This window comes from Protomyctophum bolini, assembly GCF_963924005.1.
Source record: "Protomyctophum bolini genome assembly, chromosome: 7".
Taxonomy (NCBI): domain Eukaryota; kingdom Metazoa; phylum Chordata; class Actinopteri; order Myctophiformes; family Myctophidae; genus Protomyctophum; species Protomyctophum bolini.
In genome coordinates, this window is record NC_137868.1 from 15,050,513 (window position 1) to 15,073,548 (window position 23,036).

Consider the following 23,036-nt stretch of genomic DNA (forward strand, 5'->3'; position numbering starts at 1 on the left):
CAGACTTCTCCTCAGGAGACTTGGGTCAGATCTGAAGCCATGTTATCTGCATGCGCTGCGCGCTGAGTCTGACAGCACTGGTCCCGACCGCAGAGCAGAGCAGAGAAAGGCTCGCTGGCTGCTCTGCTGTCTGCAGATAGACTGTTGTGCTCTCCGTGAGGAAAGCTTGACATGCCAAAGAACTATATCATCATCATTGACATGCAGAAAAAGTAGGCTACTGTTTTCTTAGCTTTGTGACTGACCAATGAGAAGCAGATTGTATTGTCTGCAAAGGAAAATGTGTCTGTCACAAATAAAAGTTCTGTCCTGCAAGCCCATGTCATGTCAACAACACAGACAAGGCAGCTGTGCGCGAGGTGAGTCCTGCAAATTAAATTGACCCAATATTATTTTGTACGACCTAGCAAAGCATAAGATAATGGTTTGGAGAATAGGCTGGTCTCTCTTTTTACAAGAGATAAGCCATTGCATACAGGTTCTTAAACTTTTTAATTTCAAGGACCCCCATAACTCTGAGAGTAAAACCAGATGGACCCATAAGAGTCCCATTTGATTCCATTTGTACAGTATCAGAGTTAAAAGTTATAAAAGGGTCCATTTGGTTCCATTTGTACTAGTACACTCTCGGTTACAGACCTGTAAGGGTCCATTTGGGTCTATGTGTTACACTCTCAGAGTTACAGACCTGTAAGGGTCCATTTGGGTCCATATGTTACACTCTCAGAGTTACAGACCTGTAAGGGTCCATTTGGGTCCATGTGTTACACTCTCAGAGTTACAGACCTGTAAGGGTCCATTTGGGTCCATATGTTACACTCTCAGAGTTGCAGACCTGTAAGGGTCCATTTGGGTCCATGTGTTACACTCTCAGAGTTACAGACCTATAATGGGTCCATTTGGAACCCCCTCAAGGAACCATGAGGGTCCCTGGATCACACCTTTGAGAGCCACTGCTTTAAATAAATACATAACTAACTAACTCATCTTGACAGCTTGTTTACAAATGTTTGTAAACAAAATACAAATAGTTTATAAACAAATCCCAAATGTTTATAAACAAATACCAAAATGTTTATAAACAAATACCAACATGTTTATAAACAAATACCATAATGTTTATAAACAAATATCAAATGTTTATAAACAAATATCAAATGTTTATAAATAAATACAAAAATGTTTATAAACAAATCTACTACTACCCCCCCAGTCGGGGGGGTAGTACCACCCCCAGTCGGGGGGGTAGTACCGACCCCAGTCGGGGGGGTAGTACCTAATAAACGAATCCCAAATGTTTATAAACAAATCCCAAATGTTTGTAAACAAATCCCAAATGTTTGTAAACAAATCTCAAATGTTTGTAAACAAATCTCACATGTTTGTAAACAAACACTGAAATGTTTGTAAACAAACACCAAATGTTTGTAAACAAACACTGCAATGTTTTGTAAACACATCCTTGAACGTTGGTGGTGATAACGTGTCCAGGACTTGCCTCAGACTTCTCCTCAGGAGACTTGGGTCAGATCTGAAGCCATGTTATTTGGCGTTAGGAACCCGTTGTGACAGCATGCCCTTGCTGACGTCCACGATACCCCATCTGAAGATATTTAAGGCCCTATTTTGAAACAAAAACATTTTTGAATAGTTCAACTAGCCGATTTACAAGCTCACGTGTGGATGTAGATCAGCCCCCTCAAGGAACCATGAGGGTCCCTGGATCACACCTTTGAGAGCCACTGCTTTAAATAAATACAAATAATTACAAAAACTAATATAGAGCATATTTGATCAAATTTAGGAGCCAAACTTTTTTGACAAATTAATTTAATTCAAACGCGCACGGCATGCACGTGCACATGCATGCGCACATGCACGCGCGCATGTGTCCTCTTTTTGGTCATTCAGAATATGCGTATGCCTAATGATATACCCCTTGGCCAGGGCTATTCCCACCTCCCCATGTCAGGGCAGACACTAACCACACTGAGCTGGTATACCTAATCGTAGAACAAAATACTACAATAGTTCAATAGTTGCGTACCCCAGGGCTCTATACTTCTGCTAATTTTCCCCCTCTATGTCAATTATCTTTGCCAAAAATTGCAGAGCAAAGCTTGTAGATCTGCTATTTCCGTTGAATGTTCACCCCAGAATATGCTACCCAGAATTAGCCTGTCGCTAAGTCCCACCCAAGCCCGTTGTTGGCCAATACCACATTAGCAACGGTTACTATAGGTTAGGATACTCGGTCAAGCTTGCAATGCTGGTCAAAATGGTTAAGCAGTGTCAATACATATATTTGCTGTACAGCATGTGTGGGTTTGTTTTCTTACCTTATGAGCAAATTAGTCCATTCCATGAATTATTTCGCTCCGTTGTGCAGTTTAATAGTATCTATAAAATGTAGGCTCTCATTGACTTCCATTGTAACGGGAAACAGCTCTCAAAATCAGTCAGTTAGCACATAAGCGAACACAACAAAAGCTGATTCTGACAGTTTATGACATCAGGAAAACTCATGCCGTCTTATTTTCGTCTTTTGATAGATTTATAAAGTAACTATTGGTTGGAGATATACAGTGAAGCGGTTCTGGTGTTCCTCGTTTGTAAACAAGTCGCCATGCTGTTTGAGATGCACCCAGCTGCAGTCCCAGACATTTCTCCTAAAGCGTCTCCCTCAAACACGTCCAAAATTGTGTATGGTGTAATTGCGACAAGTGGACGAGATCAAATGCATTTGTTTACATCCTACTGAGGCTACTTCAGGAGTGTGTGTACAGATTTGGACCAATCAGATCGTTTTGTAGGCAAACATGAACTTCCTTCCACGCAAACTTGACAGGGTTGCCAAGTCTGCTTATTTCCCGCTACTTTTGGCTTAAGGCTAATAATTAGTACTGTAATACATTACCAAAACATTAATTATCATAGACATAGGCCTACATAGTATTTATAATGATAAATGCATACAATATCTTTATTAGGATTATATATGGTCATATTATTGTGTTTGTTTTGGCTTGTTTTTCTTGATTTGGCTTTAAGAGTTGGCTTGTTTTTGGACTTTGGAGGTGGGTTGGCTTATATCTCTCACACAATGTGGCAACACCGAAGTCAAAACAAAAACATTACAAAGTTGATTTTTATTAAAAATAAAACCGCATGAGTTTTCCTGATGTTATAAACGGTCATAATCAGCTTAGTGTTCTAAAAGAGTGAGTTTGAGAGTCGTTTCCCTGTTACAATGGAAGTCAATGAGAGCCTATTTTTATTTCTAATATGTAGGGCCTACATATTAGAAATAAAAATAGGCTCTCATTGACTTCTACATTGTAGGCTACTATTAAACTGAGCGAAATAATTCATGGAATGGACTAGTTTGCTCATAAGGTAAGAAAACAAACCCACACATGCTGTACAGCAAATATATACTTGACACTGCTTAACCATTTTGACCAGCATTGCAAGCTTGACCGAGTATCCTAACCTATACCTATATTAGTAACCATTGCTAATGTGGTATTGGCCAACAACGGGCTTGGGTGGGTGGGACTTAGCGACAGGCTAATTGGGATGCTAGGGTTCATATGGCTAGGCATTATCTCCCTTTGCTGGGAGATTAAACTGGTTGAATCCAGGTCATTACACTTCCAAATGAAGTTCCTTGTTTTCTATCCCCAAACTGGAATCCTGAAGATTTCTTTTGGATGGTGTCATTTTATAATTCCAGTTTGGGTTTAATTGCAGATTTTCCTACATTAATCAACAGAATTCCATGTTGTTGGGTGTGCATTCTAAAGGGGGAGACCAGTGCAGTGGTTGAATAGGTTGGCTGTAGCTATAATTATTTATGAAGTGGTGTTTTCCCAAATCAACCAGAGAACCACAAATTACAGTTTTACCCCCATCTATGATGTTGGATGTTGGTAGTGGAAACCTTTCCCACGCTGCGTTGTGGTACTCAAGTACGGCTTCCCTTAATTGGAATTTCCTGATGTCAATGTTCTTGTGGCCTCGCTTGTGTATTATTTGATAGTTGCATAATTATTGAGTCAAACATATGTCACTTAACTGCCTTGATTACATTCTGCAAATGACAAGGATGTTCAAATATTGAATAGAGGACATAATGAAATGCATAGAATTTTCTAGACACCATTTGGAAGAGGGTTATACTGTACAAATATAGTTACATGGCTTTTTCAAAGAGTCTGACCCATCAACACTGCTGATTTGTCAAAGCCAACATAACCACATGAGGGGAGGGAGGGTTTTCTAGCTTAGACCTCAAAAGAAGATTTCATAGAAGCCTCTGTCTTAAAACGGACCAGGGCCCAAGGCAAACCTAAACGCTGTCTGCTTCACCAGCAGTGCTGGTGGCTTTGAGGCTTTGAGGACTCAGAAATCTCACAGAGATTCAGATTCGTGACCTTCCTCCTCTCCAAGCAAGTCCTTCCTCTCTGCAGTCATAACACTAAGGGTGTCAGATTAGATTTTCTGGCTTCCGCGAAGGACAAAGGACAGCATAAATAGACACAAGCCTTTGGTGAGTGTATATTTGCTTCCTTTGTATGGCTTTATTGAAGTGCCAAGACTTTATTCTTTTACAACTCTGCAGAGCAGAGGAACACCATAACACTGCACCATTGACTGACGTGTGATCACATCCAATACAAACAGTGCCCAAATTGAGCAATTCATCAAGGTTCTACAGTAACATGTCTCGGTTGGCAGCCAAATGTTGAATCTGAACCTTTTCTTCCCCCTACAGCAGGGAAGGAAATTAGTTTCTTTATGAGTTACACCAGCCACTGTGTTATCTAGACATTTGCATCATATCTTCCTTTTATGGCCCTGCAGACAGCATCCAGTTGGGGTTTGTAAAAACATTTATCAAAAGAACCCAGATAGAATTTCCAGAAATTTTATTATAAAACAATATCTCTTTAACCTTTCAAGGCACACCTGGCAGTGATTGACCATGAATGACAATTAACAATGGGTGACCTTTACATTAGGTCATTATTTGCCATTATGTTCTATTGTACATACGGTAAGCATCTTATTAAAAATCTTGTATCCAGATGATCCAAATTCACGGCCTTAGGATAGAAGAAGCTCTGTTGTGTGCATTTTCTTGAGAGGCCAGTATCAGGAAGGGAAACATCCATAAATTACTTTTAGTTTAATACTTTAATTCAGTCATTTCCCTCAGTGGAATTTTCTTCTCCGAAAATAGAACCAATGTATCCTCAACGTAGAGAATCCAATTTTAAATGTCATGAAGTTACGAGAAAGATGACCCCATAAATATGTCACTATTTCCGTGCATAAGCAATCTAATTTTCTTCATGGACCCCTAAGGGGTTTTATGCTGGTGAAATTGCTTGTGTATTAGAGATACAGTAAATCCCCTTTGTAGAATCACAAGCGATGAGAATAATCTCTAATACAAAGGGAATGACTTTCCACAGAAAAATACTTGGTCCCCATTACTGAACTTCTGCTACAGTACATAATAAATTCTCTGTCTTTGTGCTTCTTTCATTAAGCGCATACATTCTACCTACCATATCCTCGCTTTGAACATAATCAAAGCCACACATTCATACTGCATCTTTACCACAGGAGCAAACTTACAGTTCTTGGTGTGGTGTTGTTCCCTTCAGTCAGGAAAAGCAACAAATTGCTGCTTTGGAAGTGCAATATCACACAGTTCAGTTCTGTCGTAGACAAGCAATTATCAGGTATTTCCTGTTTGCAATGCTACTGCATTTTATTTGACACATGTTCAAGTCTGCCTGTCACACTTCAAGGCACACTGGACCCACCTAAAAGGTCATTGCGGGGGTCTCATAGGGTCACAGTGCTTAATGTCCATACAGTGGTGCCCAGATACTGTATCTTCCATTAGTTTGTATTAGTAGTAATGCACTCGTCCAATTGTCCCTGTTCCACTCCCCAAAATATCAGGCTGGCCGTTTCTCCAGATCTCACGTATGATTCGCTCCCTCTCCTCCAATCGTTGGGCTCGCTCCAGCTCCTCGGCCGATGTGAACACATTGACACTCAACGTCCCGTCTGATTGGCTGTGGTGGTTGCCGACGGGTATCTCCGTGCTGGTGGTGGTGGTGTTGGTGGTCGTCAGGGGAGCGGGCGCTTCAACATCGTTCCCCTCTTCATCGTCATCGTCCTCGCTCTCATCGTCATCGTCCTCGCTGATGTCCTTTAGGTGTTTCTTCTCTGGAGTGGGTGGGGCAAGGATGGTGCGTGGTTTGCAGGAAATGCGAATGACCAGCAGGCATAGGGTCAGCACCAGGCCGAAACACACACCGATCACAAAGTAAAGGCCAAAGCTTTCTGGATTGGCTACAAGGAAGAAGAGAGTGAAACTTAACTGTAAATGTGTCAGTTACTGTGTCATTCAGCTTAATTTGGTTCACCAATACAGATCAATACACATGATGATGTACATGCTGCACATGACTGACCTTTGATGTGTGCATATGCAGCAATGCTGTTGCTCAAAAGGTCCATCTCTTGCCTCTTAACATCCATGTTGGCTGCTGACTTCTCCTCTCTCACGCCTAGAAAAACAAGACACCAGCTCAGATCTGGACACAAACACTGCGCAAGGGTCTAACAGGCTAGCGCGGAGTAAACGTCAAGCAAGTCAACAACAGAGATTATGGTAACAAAAGACAAGAACTTCAACCAGTGTGCTAGCAGGTGTTGTATGCTCCCTGGCTCTTCACCATGCGGTTCAAGTGTTCTATGGCTGCCCCACTCTGTGCTGCTCTTGCGTGCCAAACCCACTGACCACAGCACTTCTTCATATGCCTTTGGCTGGGTGGGATGTGGCCTTCTAATGTCAAACAAAAGCTTCTCTGTGTCCTCCTTAGACACCAGTTCCAACTGGGATCATCATTACACAGTTGGCACATGGCACCCGCACTCGCCTTCTCTCTCTCCCCTGAACCACGACAGGACTCGCCAGAGGTCAGAAAGGTCAAACTCTCCCGGTAATCAATGAGGAGTGCTTCCTGCATGATGAGGAGGATCCCAGACCAAATGGCTAAAGTCCAGAGGCAAGGGACACTGTGTTGTGTACTACCTGTATGTGTTGTTTACACTATATGTCACTCACGTCTAGTCAGTCGTAGACCTACGTGGGTTCAACACTGGTGACGCAGGTTTGAATCCTTCCTTACTTGCTTCCTGTACTTCCGTGTTACTATTGTGTTGCCGACCTCGTCATGACTTCTCAAGACTCCTGAGGAAGTCTCACATTTCCCTGCGAGAAAAATAAAAGACCCTGCACAGCCACACCCCAGATGGGGGACACAGCCACACCCCAGATGGGACACGCAGACAGCTGGATCTTTCAACATTTCCAGTCTGTCTTTTGTTTTCAGACAATTTTGTTTAAGCAAGCCCCTATGTTACATCCCTGCTACCACATGCGGTAGCTTTCGTCCCCCCGGGGAGCCAAGCTGTTTCCAATCTGAGTGAAGGGTTCATTGGATTTGCCTGCGTGGAACACTCCAGCCAAGGGTCACAGTGGTCCTGGTTGGTCTTTACTGTGTTGCACTTCCTTCCTTCGCTACCCACCACCACCCTCGTCAGCCTCACAGCCTTTTCCTGCTGACTCTGGCTTTTCTAGGCTGTTTTGCAATTGTTTTTCCTGCACTCCCTCACTCCTCCCTGCCTGGCTTGATGACATCATGGTATGGCCACATGGCTTGAGGGCACATGTGAGTGTTGATAGCAACACAGCCGGGGTCCAACACATAAAGGAGGGACCTTGAACTCGTCTAATGTGTATGCTGTGTCAGCGCCAATTTTAAGCTCAATATTAAACATGTGCTTTGTGTTACACTCCTCCTCAGTGGGGGGATGATAAAAAAAAAACTAAAAACAAAACTAAAAAACTTTTTTGTTCAACTGGGAATAGATGATCAACTCTGAAGCAGTCTTGTTTCTAACCTGTGCATTGCTCTCATGATAAGTCGAACCACATGTTTCGATGCCTGCACGTATATCATATGGATACCCTCAAATTGCACAAACCACATGTTTACGTTACCATTTACTTCAAAATTGCACCCACTGATAACCTCAGTCTCTCCGATTTCTATCCTGACGCAAATGCCGCCTTATTAATAAGCACTTATCATGTGTATTTGTTGATGCAGCATTTGCCAAATCTCACATCTAGATCCACACACATGCAAGCCATATGCAGTAAAGAGGCTCACTGAATAAGCCTTAAAAGCAAAGCCAACATTCTACTCCTGTAAAATAAACCAATGTATACTAAGACATATATATACTGTAGCTATATACATGTTTAACCACTTTAACCCTAATGTCCTTACTCTGGCAATGTCATAATACAGTAGGTGAACATTCAGAAAATCTCACAATGCGTCACAATCCAACGCTGTGTAAGCTTGTAGATTGGCCACGTTTTGCTAAAAGATTTGCTGTAGAGGAAAAAGAGGTATAGACTATTAGGGGTACCGGGACAGGAAGTATCTATACATAGGGCTTGCTTTAAGTTGTTCAACTTACCAGGAAATTAAGATGTGTAATCAAGCTCCTCAGTTCCAGTTCATAGTGCTATGAAAGGTTGTAGATGGATGATGAAGCTTGTCTCTTTATCTCTCACTCACTGTCTCTTTGGATCAATTCCTGTGAGCTTTGGTCCTCAGACCAAACAGTTCATTTCGCCACCCTAAGACAAGAGCAAACACACACACACACACACACACACACACACACACACACACACACACACACACACACACACACACACACACACACACACACACACACACACACACACACACACACACACACACACACACACACACACACACACACACACACACACACAGAGAGAGAGAGAGAGAGAGAAAGAGGGAGACACAGACACACACAAAGACGTCAGGCTACATTAGATCCAAACCCAGTGAGGCGTTTGTTATGCAAACAATGACAGGCCTTTTGCAGTTGCCGCTGGATACACTTTTGAGCAGGAGACTGGAGGAAGGATTTCAGCTTTCAGCAGTTTAACAGTCCTGTCTTGCATATGTAGATACTATATAAATACAGACGTGTCTGAACAATGTGTATAGCACTATCAAAAAGTGAGAATAATATCCCATCATTCACTGTATCTGGCCATTGTTAACACTGGTACAAAAGCATGAGAAATTAACAGAAACAAATGGTGACATTTCCACGTAGATGCAAAATACGTTGCGTATATCTGACTTGATAGGTTGTTTGTGACACATGACACATTGTATACAATATAGTTATAAGAGATAGCCCATACTTTGTCTCCCCCATTTATATTGGCGGCAGCCCTCAGGGGGGCCACCAGGGGGCACAATTTTAAAGGAGAAGGAACAATTTATTACATTTTAAATCAATCAATACATACTATTTATTATACACTATCTATCTTACTCTATCTATCTATCTTACTCTATCTATCTATCTATCTTTCTTCACAATACAAGGAGGCCAGAGGATATGTCTATCTGGGGGTCCTTGGCATGGAAAAGTTTGGGAACAGTGCGCTAAACCAGAGCTTCTCTTCTTGCTGAAAGTTAGCACATTACATGCCAGGTGGGGATCGAGGGCAGTTGAAAAATGCTGTGCTGCGTGATTCGCTAATTCTCCCCCTGTTTAGGAAAAAGCCCCTGTGCCAGCTTGAGTTGGTTTAGCAGAGCCCCTGTGCTTTCCAGTGCAGATTTTGATCTTGCTGACTTTTGGCAGACCCTATGTACACTACACTGGACATACAGTGCCGGACTACCACTGGGGGGGGGGGGGGGGGGGGTGACAGAGCTGTCGCTATGGAGACAGCTTTCCAGACCCCCCCCAGTCCAGTCCAGTCCAGTCCCCCACCCCCCCCCACCCCCCATGGGAGAGAGATGACAGCTCTTTTGTTTCTGGTCATTGCGACAGGGGATGCGTCTATACACTGTCTTCCTGTTGAGCTTCCTTCCTTCCTTTTCAATTATGGACATGGTCATCTCCTCCGTGCCACGGTGCCAAATCTTGTCATATCCAAGCACTGCAGCGTGAAGGAGCACGGACGCTTTCAATGAGATATTTAGTTTTTGTCTCCAGGGTAATAAAGTGAAAGGCTCGGATGACCACAGTTCTCCAAGCCAAGGTCAAAGCTAATGATTGGACAACTAACTGGTCTTTTCTCAGACTGGAATGCAGCAAACCTGAGCTCGTCATGACTCAGGCATCCGTTGCTGGTGGTTAATGTCAACTGGAGACCTGTTTAAGGCCTATGTAAACACTAATTAGCCTGGCCTGTTGTTTTGTTGTGTTTTTGTTGTACCTCATGGAGGAAATTATTAGCAGACCTCCTCGACCACAGCCACGCACAATCCCATGACTCAACCTTCAGCTCTTTTCTCCAAGTTACTCACTTTGCTTGCTTTGTTGAACTACACCCCCCATTTACAAAAGTCTAAGATATTTAATTTAAAAGATTTTGATTAATCCTATTGCCCAACCATATTAATTTTTATATGGTTAAATAACATTTAATAAACATTAACATTAAATAAATGTTTTGAATGCAGGCAGAGGCAGATAGTGTACTCTTACTGTATGCTCAGCAGTGGGAGTGATCATGTACAGTACGCAGCAAACCTTAAGTCACGGTTGCTTGGCTCCAAAAATGGACACGTCTTTCAAAACAAGTGTATAGCAGAGTAAGCAGACCATGCAGATTATGTCCAGCACCTTGATAAACATAAAAACAAAACTAAACCTCCTAATCTGCAGTCAGTCAGAGACCCCCCCCCCCCCTTTTGCCAAAATCAATAGTCCCTGTACGTCAATGCCAACACATACATTTGAGGAGTCTGTAGACACAGACACATTTCCTATGATACACATGGAGTCATCCAGCGTTTCTTTTCATATTTCTTCATATCTGACAGTAAGGAGTTTCACAGGGAAGGTGTAACACTTGCAGAGGAATATGCTATCCCTCCCAGTTCCTCCCTGCTGAACAGTCAGGTACTTCACTAGTGTAGCAATGGAGAACATCCTCCTCTGCTGGCATTCCACCAGCGAACACGGACAACTGTGTTATCCCTTATCCCTAAACTAATTTGCCATTTTTTACTATTTTGAAAATGATAAAATAGTTCAACTAGCCAATCTACATCTACATGTTGTGAGCTTGTAGATCAGCTATTTGAACTATTTTAAAAGGAGTTTAATAGGAAAAATTGGCAAATAAGTTTAGGGATAAGGGGTAAGATATAGCCCATAGTGTCTATTTTACGTCATGATGATGTACGATGATAAGAGTGCCCCTCACTTCACACAGGTGTGATTTCTTAACATAATTTAGTAATCCCCTGAAATAAGGTATGCCATATAGTTTTTGAGCTATACACAGGTTTAATGTTTGTCTTTAGTTCAAAGTTTATTTAGTAAACGCATTGACAATAAAGTCAATAAGTATATTATATTAATTTCTGTCAGGACATTGAGGACAACTCATGAAACTATAAAGGACAACTCATGAAGGGACTCCGAATCCCCAGTACATCAAAGAAAATCCTAAATGACAGGTGGTAGCTGAGTGGAGGGTGAGCAGCAACTTTAAAGCAGAAGCAGCAGCAAGCGTCAACACTGCATAGACGCAGTAGGCAGCTGCTAAAGGCAAGCAAGGAATGAGCAATGCCATTTAAATGGGGTGTTCTATAATGAAGTGAGTATGTAATTGGTTGAGAATAGTTCAAGCATGGAGCTGAGACCGACCGATGGTTGGCCAGCAGAAACGGCACAGAGTTCCCTGACAGAACTTGCTCTGTGCATGTATGCACCAAGCATGACGCTCATAAGCCTCTATTTCTATGTACTGCTGGCCCATGGATACATTCTGCAGACCTGGCGGGCCCAGGTGTCAATCTGTATCTTATATAAGCCTAATATTGTTACACTAACTCTACTAGTGTAGTTACTTATTCTGTACTTCTTCGGTCTCTACCCTTTCCTGTATTTCTTTTGTTTCATGCATACTTTGGTATACTGCTATGAAAACTGAATTTGTCTGTCTGTGTGTGTAAATGACCATCATGACTTTTCACAGCCATTTGTGTCACATGTCACATGACAGTGCCTGTCATCTACGTAAGCAAAGAGATTGACGTAAGGAAGGCATGGGGAAGCCATTTGTGTCACATGTCACATGACAGCGCCTGTCAGCTACTTAAGGAAGGACCAGTGAGATTACCACCAGAGCTTGTAGATTGTCTATTTTCTTCAATTTGGCACAACACAGTAATTCGACAAAGTATATAAAATATGACATTAATGTATGAAAAATGGTCAGATATAAGGTACAATGTTTCTGCTCGATAGCAGTGATGTGAAAGGGCAGAGTCGGAATTGTAATCTCATTGATGCCAGGATAAACACAGCATGGTGTCATGTGGCCTGAGAAGAGGACAGGCACTATTTCTGACTGAGTATTGTTTGCTTTGGTTTGGAGGAGTGGAGCCAAATGTGGAGCAGAAACCCCAAACTATCACGTTGTGTTGATATTTCTGTTGTCATCCACTTGAAGAAGACCACAATGGCCCTTCCTTTCCACAAAGGTTTGTCCCTTTCCGCAATGGACAGTCTTTTAGTCGCCAGCTCCATGCCGACGCCCTTATACAAGTAAAGATGCATTATTATCAGAGTTGCCTGGAATAGGCATACCATTATCATCTCATAAGCAAAGATGACTGAATTGTCTGCTGTCTGTGGAGCCTACTTGTAGTAGCTGATTTATCAACCGCATACTGACAGGGGCCAACCTCTGAATCAAGAGCAACCACGGGTCGTCACTGAACAGAAGCCCTTATTTTCCCGCAATGCTTGCTGGGTGGCAGTAATAAATGTTGTCTAAACGATCTCAACCACACGACTCCTCATCCAGACTGAAGGAATAAGTTGCAACGCGTGAGAAGACTTTATTTCAAGACTTAAGACATACCGTAGTTAAGTTACGGAACTTAAGATGAAAAAGACAGATTACACAAGGGAGCGAGTCAGCCTTATTTACTTATTGTAATGACATACATTGAACCACAGAGAGGAAGGAATATTTTTGATACCTAGAATTTCAATGCAGCCACAAGAATTTCTGGCACACTGGACTGTCGTTCTGCGGTGTGCCTGGCACACGGCTTCAGAGAACAAAAAAAGGGCCAGATTTGGATTTAATCACATTTCATTGTTTTTATACACAGCTCTGGTGAGGGAGATCACAGAGCCCGTTCCTTACACTGAAAAATAAGGACAATTTATAGAATGTATCAACTCTGCTCTTAACTATGTTCATTAAAATGTTACCGTTTCCTCTGATTTTGTTTCTGCTAACTGAGAGAAAATCTTAATGACGCATGACATCAAAAAAGCCAATCTGGGTAATGTATCAGTATCACTATTTGCAGCCTACCGCGTTCGTTCTAAAACTCAACATGTTCCAGTTGAATAAATATTCTTTCAAATTAGTTACTGAAATCTCCTTTTTCACAGAAATGGTTTCTATGGCATTCTCTCAGTAGCTGAAGAAAAGCCTAATGGCTACTCCCAATGGTGATTGTAACAGATTTTTGTATTTCAATCTGTATCACATACGTGCAGTATCCCTAGCAGTACAATTTTTGATTTAAAGGTTTCTACAAGAACATTTTTGACCATTCAGCTATAACCAAGCCAAAATATGGTCTCCTGGGCATTTTACCGGCCAGCCGCGATCACCTGACCACCAGCCCAGGCAGAACAGTGTAAGGTTCAGGCCAAAGGGAAAAAAAAGGTTGATGGAACTTCAAGCTCTCCCCAAACCCACAGAGGTGCACGCGGTAACTTTCCACCCGATAAACACTGACACTTTTCCAAAGTTCTCTGTTCGTGGTGCCTGTGAAAGCATTCAGGGGGGTTGCATCTGGTTAAGGTATTTTCTCCTATACGGCACAACAGGCACTCTTGCCTTCTAAATGTTGGAAAGGGCTTTAATTTAGAGAAAAGAGTGCATTTCTTCTGTGTTTCTCTTCCACATGAGATCCCAGGGATCAAGCTGTGCTCAAGTGTTAGTGTTGCTTTCCCTTTGTCAAGGTCTGCCAGGGTCTCCGACTGAGAGGGTACTTGTTGCATTTGGAGGGGGCCCAGTCAGACATGTGGTTGCCATCAGGTTTAGTGACACGGTGCATCAGGTAAAGATGACCCCAGATCAAGTACGGTAGTATATTGTCACTGTTGGGTGGAAACCTTGTACGTCCAACGGTTTACTTTTCAGGAAATATTATGGAAAAATAGACCCTGTGTTCCAAAGTATGTTATGATCACACAATCATGCAGTGTACAGTATGTTATTTGCCCACATATTTTTTTTTTTTAAACCCAGACTTATTACTTTCACTTTAAAACTGAAACGAAAATAGCCGATCTGTTGCAAGCTTGCACTAATTTCACTACTATTGCATGACACCAAGTTGGGTTAAAAGTTAAAACATGAAGATACAAGGTTTCTGCCCGACAACGGTATTGTACTAATAAACCTTTCAAGGGTTGTTTTTGTTTTAGCACAAAAGGTTAGACAGTAAGAGGTATTGGGCCAGGATAGCACTCTGTGGCATTCCACATGCTGCACTGCACGATAATGCAGTTCCCTTCCACCTTGCTTGTTACTCCCAGCAGATTCAAACAAATGTGAATGGCATTGAATTATTTGTTGTGCCAGTCAGAGTTATCTTCCAGCTTGAAGTACTCCATTAACGTTACAAAACAGTGTTCATACTTCAAAAACCAACTACCACGTAGCTGTCTTCAGAAAACAGCTCACATGAAAAATAATGTTTTTATACCTCTGCTTTGATTAAACTTTGTTTCACACATTGGTCAAACTTTGACATTCTCATTCCATTAAGGCTAACGATATAATCTTATCCAAACTCACAGTCTTGCATATTTTTCAGTTGAAAGACAAAAAGCTTTCTTTTCCATGAACCTTTACATGATCTGTTTAGCTTTAGGCATAGACTATTTGACAGAGAGACAATGAACAACAGGTTTACTGCATCGCAGCACTCAACAATACCAGGAGTGAGCGCAAAACACTCATAAATCAAATCACATGTGCATTCACCACTGACTATTTCACTTTAAACCTTACACTTTTCACAAAAATAGAAGTTATGATGTCACAATGATATGGTATCCGTCCTGACGCCAGCCTGATTCAACAGAGCCTCCATGCTTTTTAAGGGCATGTAACTGCAACCCATGACCAAATAAAATGGGTATCCTTGTGCCATAAAAAATGCAAACTAGAGAGACTTGTCCCATGAGAAGCACTTTTTGTGGGTTATGGTAGGTAATGGGAGGGTAATGGAGATAGCGGACTGAGCTTTGGGGTGGGAGGGACGGGTAATAGTGCCCAGATGTGTACTGATGTGAGACAGAGAATGCTTTAGTATGTAAATCAACAAAAGATAGCACATGTCGTTTCCTCATATAGACTTTATCACACACGGTTTATCCGATTGTCCATTTAGAAGCAACACCCCGGGCAGCAGGGACAGGAATGGGAACAAAAGTTCATGTGTGTTGACCTTTATTAGTTTTGTGTAGCCAGATGTATTGGAGGTCCCCACCTACCCAGGACATCTGGTGACATCTACAACGGCAGGGAAAAAGGCTGCTCGGGTGGTGCAGTGGTAAAGTAACTGCACACCACCGCGGAGGTTGTGGGTTCAAATCTACCGTGGTGGACCCGGCTTTGGACCCGGGTGTCACTGCATCTATTCCTACGGGCTGGGGTTGGCACCTATGTCAGCAGGGGCGGCTGGGCGGGGGGGGGGGGGGGGATAGGACGAAGGCCCTGTGTCCTCCCGGTGGGGGCTCCTCACTGGTAGGTGAGTCAATAAGATACAACAGCAGTGAAAACACAGAAATGTGTGTGGGGAGAGAATCAATTGGCATGACAAAGAAAAAGGGGAAAAAGCAACAAAAGAAAGGCTGCTAACAAACTGATGCCATTCCAATATGAGGGACCTGCAATAGTTATTTTTCAAATCTCTGTATTCTTTCCATGCAGTTTTAGCCCCTAAATAGAGGGTATGCGAGTGACATCGTCAAACCAGGAAGTTATGCAGGAACGCCTACCTACTGAGTGTCAAAAAACTACTTTCTGGCCTTGACAACCCATGCATCCAAACAGAAAAGTCCTGTCTGATTGCATTAAACCATGTTAAACTCACTTTGCATGTTGCTTTGCCACTCGATGTGCCATTCACTTTAAGCATGTGCATACCCTCTATTGATGTCACCAGACGTATACTAATCAGATCACCAGAATTTCTACACAGCGGAAAGCTTGGTTTTAGTTCCAAATTGACCAGTGTGAGAGTCCAATCCAATAATTTGCATACACAAATGCATGCACTGTTCCATGTATCTACTAAGAGAGTGTCAGACCCTGACCGGATTAGCAACCTGCAAAGTGACTTGATCAGAGTCTACGCGAGACTGGATATTTATTGGTGATCAAGTGTGTGCAAACTGTGCATGTGGCTTCATTGGTGTCATTCTGTTTGTGCCTCTGTGTGTGTGTGCCTCTGTGTGTGTCTGTGTGTGCATGTGCGTGTGTGTGTTTGCGTGTGTGTCTGCGTGTGTGCACGCTGTGAGTGAGAGATATTCTGCATAGCACAGTTATACAGAACAGATGATCCTGAACACCAAAGTACAAGAATAGAGCAGTGATGTCATCTCCGTCAGATCAACCTGGGCCTGGCACACACCACATACTGTATTCATTACTCAAACACTGCTGATTACTCTGTGACATAAAACACATGTTTGACATTTGCATGGTTGGGTGGGCAGCATCACCGCTGTCCCATTCACAGACTGTGTTACCTCTGTCAGATGAAGGCTTTCCAGAAACCACTATGGGTTGATGTGAATGGAGTGTACTCAGTGAACATATCCACAGTCAAAGGTTTGTCAAAGTGTTTCCACTTGAAGCCAGATTTAGATTTCATCGTACGATCATGACATTCGTCGAGAATAGCCGATCTATAAGCTCACAACACCTCACATCACGACACGCCGAGAGCTTGTAGATTGGCTATTTTTTTGCCAAGTGACAACAGAATATAAATGATTACTGTCCTATCCCACAACCAACAGCAGTGAGTGCCTAACAAAACTACAGTACACCACAAAAATTCTGTGGGTCTATTTTTATACTCGCAAATTTAAATGAATACTTTTTTGTGTTGCAGTGTGGAGCTCTCCAGTGCTAGTGGTTGTTGTGGGTCTCTGTCTCTATGGTACTATTGTTACCAGTCTGTAGGCCTATTTATAACTTTAAAGATGGAGTGCCACAATTATTTTATTTTTCCAGTTTTTCATGTGTCTATGAGGTGACAGTACTTCATTAGACACCCTGGAGTTGTTTTTATGTGCAATGGTGTATTAACTTTGTATTTAGGCTGAACCCTTGACAGTCAAACGGGCCAATGAAATAAACAGTAATATAGTGACATCACATTATCAGCCACTCCCCTAACCCCTCCCCCTTTATCATACAACTACAGATGTGGGTGCGGCTTCAGTTCAGGTGGATCAACACCCATCACCAAACCAGGCATACCTAATGAACTGGTTGGCGTGTCCACATAAAAGCATGATTTTAACAAATACTGAACACTTTTTGGAAAGAGTTCTTCCTCCTTATATTATAATAATACCTGATGATCATGTTTTAGGGTGGAAACAAATCGTGGCACTCCATCTTTAATGCCGTCTAGTTAAATTTGGAAATAAATCACAGTTCTTGTTTTTCCTAACTTAATAGAGAACCAAATGGGCACATTTTATCATATCTGGAAATTTTAGATATACTTTCAGGTAAGTCAACCACTTACTACAGTAATACTCTCCTGTCACTCTAAACTCACTGGCACAACGTTGTATTGTATTGGTCCCACGTGTGACACCCCACCCATGTGGTGTGGTGCCTAAGTAAGCTAAAACAAACCCTGATAAGTATTTTGCAAAGACTATTTGACCCCGCTTTGTTGCATTCTTTTGTTGGATTTTATTTCCCAATAGCCTAGCTGCCATGTGTAAATAGCCATGCAGAGTTTAAACAAATTCAAGACCAATTCAAAGTCCAGTCCATTCTGTAGCTTATGTTATGTTCTTGGAAGCTTTTGAAGGTCTGAATATGTGTATATTTGTGTACGCTTGAGTGTGTGAGTGTGTGTGTGTGTGTGTGTGTGTGTGTGTGTGTGTGTGTGTGTGTGTGTGCATGCACACCCGTGCGTGTGCCCAGGGAAAGAAGAGAAGCTTATTCAAACCCTTCAGACTTAGCATGTCAAACATCATCCAAAGCCAGTAGAGTCGAGTTCCTGGGCCATTCAGAGCCCCTACTAGACGGCAGTAAGCTGTAAGTCCAGTAAGACTGTGGTGGTTTGTGAGAGTCTTGCTAAACACAATTCCATAGACATATCACTCAACCCTCCCCGTTTCTCAAATGACTATAAAACCCTGTTGCTTGCGTTATGCTGTGGGAGATTACAGCAGTCGAAGGCAGCTCACAACCTTTTGTCTATCCAAACACTAATATGTAGACCTACTCTACAGTATTTCTAGTCTTCAATGGTAGAGAAACCAAATTACTACAGTACAGAGTACAGACCCCGCCCTACATGAAGGTCAGACTGTGTTGAGGTGTTTTAACGCGAAACATAGATTTTTCCCCAAGGGCAAACTCTTTTTTCCGCACTGTGGCCCATCTGGAGAACTATATTCAGGTGTCCAACACAAAAGACTTGTAAAAGTGTCTAATGAATACAGTGCAATGCAACAAAGAGGGTGAACTTTATATTCACACAACATGCATAGATTAAGGGTGTGTATGACTTGAGTTCTGTATCTCCCTTGGTTTGGCAACATTTGACAGTGATTCCCAGAGGAGGCTCCAGTGCATTGTTCATAAGGGTTACAAGATTACAGGTTGCTCTCTCTCCCCACTGGAAACCACATCTACACCTTAAAAAGAGCTCACTAACCACTCCCATCAACCTTTCTTGTTGCTGCATTATAAATCTCAGGCTACTTTTTTGTCTAAAATGTAACTGCTAATTTATAGGCTACATATTATGTAGACCATAAGACCTGACTACCATTTCTTGCATGAGCTTGTGAAGGTGTTAATATACTATGTGCTGGTCTGTCCTGTATGAAGCAGAGTTTACATGTTGTATTGAAAGTTGCATAGTTGTAGTCTGTTCCATAGGAGTTTAGGGAAGCGTTTCAAATCGGGGATTGGCCTATGACCCAACGGGTACAGAGGGTTTGTAAACCAACATCCCCAGGACAGATAAGGCAGGCCCACTGATAAACGTGGCGGTGGGGCTTGGGGGAGAAAAGAAAGTTTGCTCGGGTATGAATAGCCAGGAGAGGTCATACACAAGTCAACTGTCCCCAAACAGCCTTGAAGGGATAAGTTACAAAAGCCTTCACACTTATCCTGCTATCTGGGGTTTTATCTGACTGACTGGTGAGGCAGCTAAAGAGCCTTCCCACTCCAATAATGTTAATTAAAGGAGACCCCTGGGCCATATCTCTCTCTCCCTCTCTATCTGATAAGATGTGTTTACCACAGCAGCCCGGTGAAGAGCCATGGGAGCTGAAGCATATGGTTAATTGGGTTCTAGTGTGAAGGTGTGAATTAGTCATTGCATGCGTGCGTGTGTCCATGCACACATGCGCGTGCGAGACATACACAGACGCAGAGGGAAAGACAAATAGAGAGGGAACCTTTGTTGCATGCTGATGATTTGTATGCATGCCTACTGTATAAATGTGTTCTTTTAGGATAATGTGTTGTTCTTGCCTCCACTAATAGAACTGCTGGATGTATACTGTATATACTCATGCTGGGGGAAAAAAAACAATGATCATCAAAGCGTGTCACCCCCTGTCCTGATTCTCTTGTGACAACTGTTGACTATTCCTGTAAAAAAACTACAGAATGCAACAGGATGTTTGCTTTTATTGCAACAGCCTATTAATCATTGCAAGGTTAGCCAACATACAGCTGCACAGGAAGACTGGACCTAGGCTGACCCCCCACCCCACTCAACTGCATGTGCTGTATCTCCTCTCTGGCACTGGTTCATCATATACATACTGTACAGAACATGCTACACACTCTGCACAGATGTCCCGTTAATGTTTGGATGATTAAGAACAGAAAGTTCAGTTTGGAACCATGGCCCATTAAAAACACTTGCAAAGGTGTTGGGAAATTAAACACTTTGTAAAACTGTATCAAGGAGTGAAGAGAGAACTCCACGAGCAGCCTATCCTCCAGCAAGTATCACCATGGTTCGTCTCTTTCCTATGTCAATTGTGTCCTTTAGATGGGATGTAAACACACTCTTTTAAGCGAGTGGAAACACAAGCTTGGTTCTCATATAAAACAAATAAAATAAGAGCCCCTCATATTTCACGTAAATGGACGTCAACTTCAATGGACAAGACTACACCATCTGCTACAGTTGTGTGGATGGATGCCAGCATTTTTTGTAATTTACAGCACTCCATGGATAGCCCCAAGGAACCAGCAAGTCATTTCAAATGCACGCAACCTAAATCAGATGCAATCCTTCAAAGTTTTCATAAGTGCATCAACTGCAAAACATGAAAACTTCAGACGGTTTTGGCATTGAATGTAATCCATTGTAACAATACTTGACTATTCTATGGTAAAGTAATAGACCCCTACCTCCCCCAAACACAATGTACATTGACAGAAATATATAAAGCAGCACTTTAAACACATTTTCCTTAGTGTCAGTTCACTGATGCAAAGTTGCAAACCATCACACTCACCAGGCAGTTGAGGAGGTCCCTCCAAAGACTACTCATTCCCCCTCAGTGACATCCAAGCTGCACTGCACGTTTCAGTCAAAACACTCCTCTTCGTTCCCTCCAAAAAACAACATTACAAGCAATCCTGACCGTTTCTGTTGGTTCCCTGCTGCCGGCCGTGTTCAGGTCCTGAGGAGTGTTTTTGCGCGTGTGAGAGAGAGTGTGTGTGTATGTGTGAGTTTGCACACAGAGCCTGGGGAAGAGGTGGCAACTTCCTCTCAGAGTTGGAGTGAGTAACAGAGTTCTCTCTATCTCTCTCTCCCAGCCCCACTACACTAGAAGCAGGAAAGGCTGTCATACTATCCCCTTCCCAGACGGAAAACAGAGGAACAGCCTAAAATGGGCAGGCTTGGGGACGAGGGGAGGGAGGAAGGGAGGGAGTGGTGGTGGTGGTAGGAGGGGGGAGCTTTCCCCTCTGTCGTTAAGGAAACAGGGAGAAAAAAAAGCCAACTCTGTAGCTATAGGGGGGAGGCAAATTAGCTCACCAAGATTTTCCAACATGGAATCCAATGGGATGACAAACAACGCAAACAAATATGAACATCACAGTGATGGATATTTAGTAGATGTTCTCACCAAATTGAAGAAAATATTGTGTGTGTGTGTGTGTGTGTGTGTGTGTGTGTGTGTGTGTGTGTGTGTGTGTGTGTGTCCTAACACAGTATAACAATATAATATGGCATAGCAGAGGTTCTCAAACCTTTTAATTCCAATTCTCCATAACTTTGATGGAGTACAAATGGACCATTGTTGTTCCATTTGGAATGGATCAGTGTTGCAGATCTGTAAGGGTTCCCCCTCAAGGAGGAGTCCCACTTTGAGAACCATTGCTGTATACAGTAAGGGGATTTCTTTCAATGACATTGATGCAAAGGCACGCTACGCTACCATCACCAAAACAACACACAGAGCATAGTAGTATGCCCTGGCATACTGTGCCGAGGAACAGTGCAAGAATTATAATAGACCGCAGACTCCACTTTTGAGCCCACACAAACATTGGACAATCAATCACTATGTGTACTCAGAAAAGATGGCACACACTATGGTTAGCCCGTGACTTATTTATAGAGGCATATATTAATCATGTCATATTATAGATTTACAATGTGTTTTAGAGTATTTCCTTTCTGTCCAAAACTATGCATTTCAACTATGATGGGAAAATCTTTTTCCAGAGGAGAGCAGTCCCACACAAAACATGGTAAACATGTAATCACAATAATATGTCAACTCCCTGTAAGGAACTTGCTAATTGCTAACAGTTGCGAGCTCCGCTCAGAAACACACAGCCAACGATTATGGCACACATCTTATTTTAGCCTTATGTGACATTACACACGATTCAGACACAGCCAAAGTGCCAATGTTCTTCCATGTTTGTGCTGTTCATGTTCAAGTTCTCAGCACACTCTCCCAAGCTTGCGCCTGTCGTGTTTTGCAACCAACAGTTTTATTGCCAGGGCGCCCTCGACCATCTGAACAGGCTCAGCTGTAAATCGTCTGGGCCACCAAGCTGAGCCTTGACCAGATTTGATTGAAGCCATACGCCTGGGCAAGCATTGTGACATTCCCCATCAATGTATGATGAGGCAAAGTTTTCACAATAATAACGGAGAAGAACAACTAAGCGCCATGGAACCAGTACTGAAAAGCTCCATTGGCTTAGTGCGTCACTGGGTTCATTTTATCCTTCCAAAGGGTCAGCATCAGTGCCAGAGCTGTTATTGTGCTACACCCTGCTGAGGCTGGAAAGGACACCTTGGTCTCCGGCCCACATATTTCACTCATTAACCAGCCCACTAGAGGGAAAACTTGAGCACCCATGAAGGACTACAAAATATTTTGGAGGTGGACACGGTTCAATTGGATTTCACTTGATTATTCCTTCCAGTGGGTCTTCTCATCGCTCCAGCTCAAACATTTTCTTTTGACAAATTTTAACTTTTCCCCAGAACGAAAATACATCGCATGGATGCAAACAATGTTGGATGCAAAACGAGAGTCATAGGAATGCGGAATCTCTCCAGTGATCCACTCTC

At 42.6% G+C, this 23,036-nt stretch overlaps 1 protein-coding gene across 1 annotated transcript; it reads right to left on the reverse strand.

The window, feature by feature from the left end:
- Positions 1–4,916: 4,916 nt before the first annotated feature.
- On the reverse strand, positions 4,917–21,280 carry eva1ba (eva-1 homolog Ba (C. elegans)). The gene is made up of 4 exons (XM_080767781.1): positions 20,956–21,280; positions 8,581–8,743; positions 6,498–6,593; positions 4,917–6,375 (listed from the first exon to the last, which is right to left on the reverse strand). The coding sequence occupies exons 3-4, from the start codon at positions 6,562–6,564 to the stop codon at positions 5,927–5,929; spliced, it is 516 nt and encodes a 171-aa protein (XP_080623907.1). The 5' UTR covers positions 6,565–6,593; positions 8,581–8,743; positions 20,956–21,280; the 3' UTR covers positions 4,917–5,926.
- Between the last annotated feature and the right edge of the window lie 1,756 nt (positions 21,281–23,036).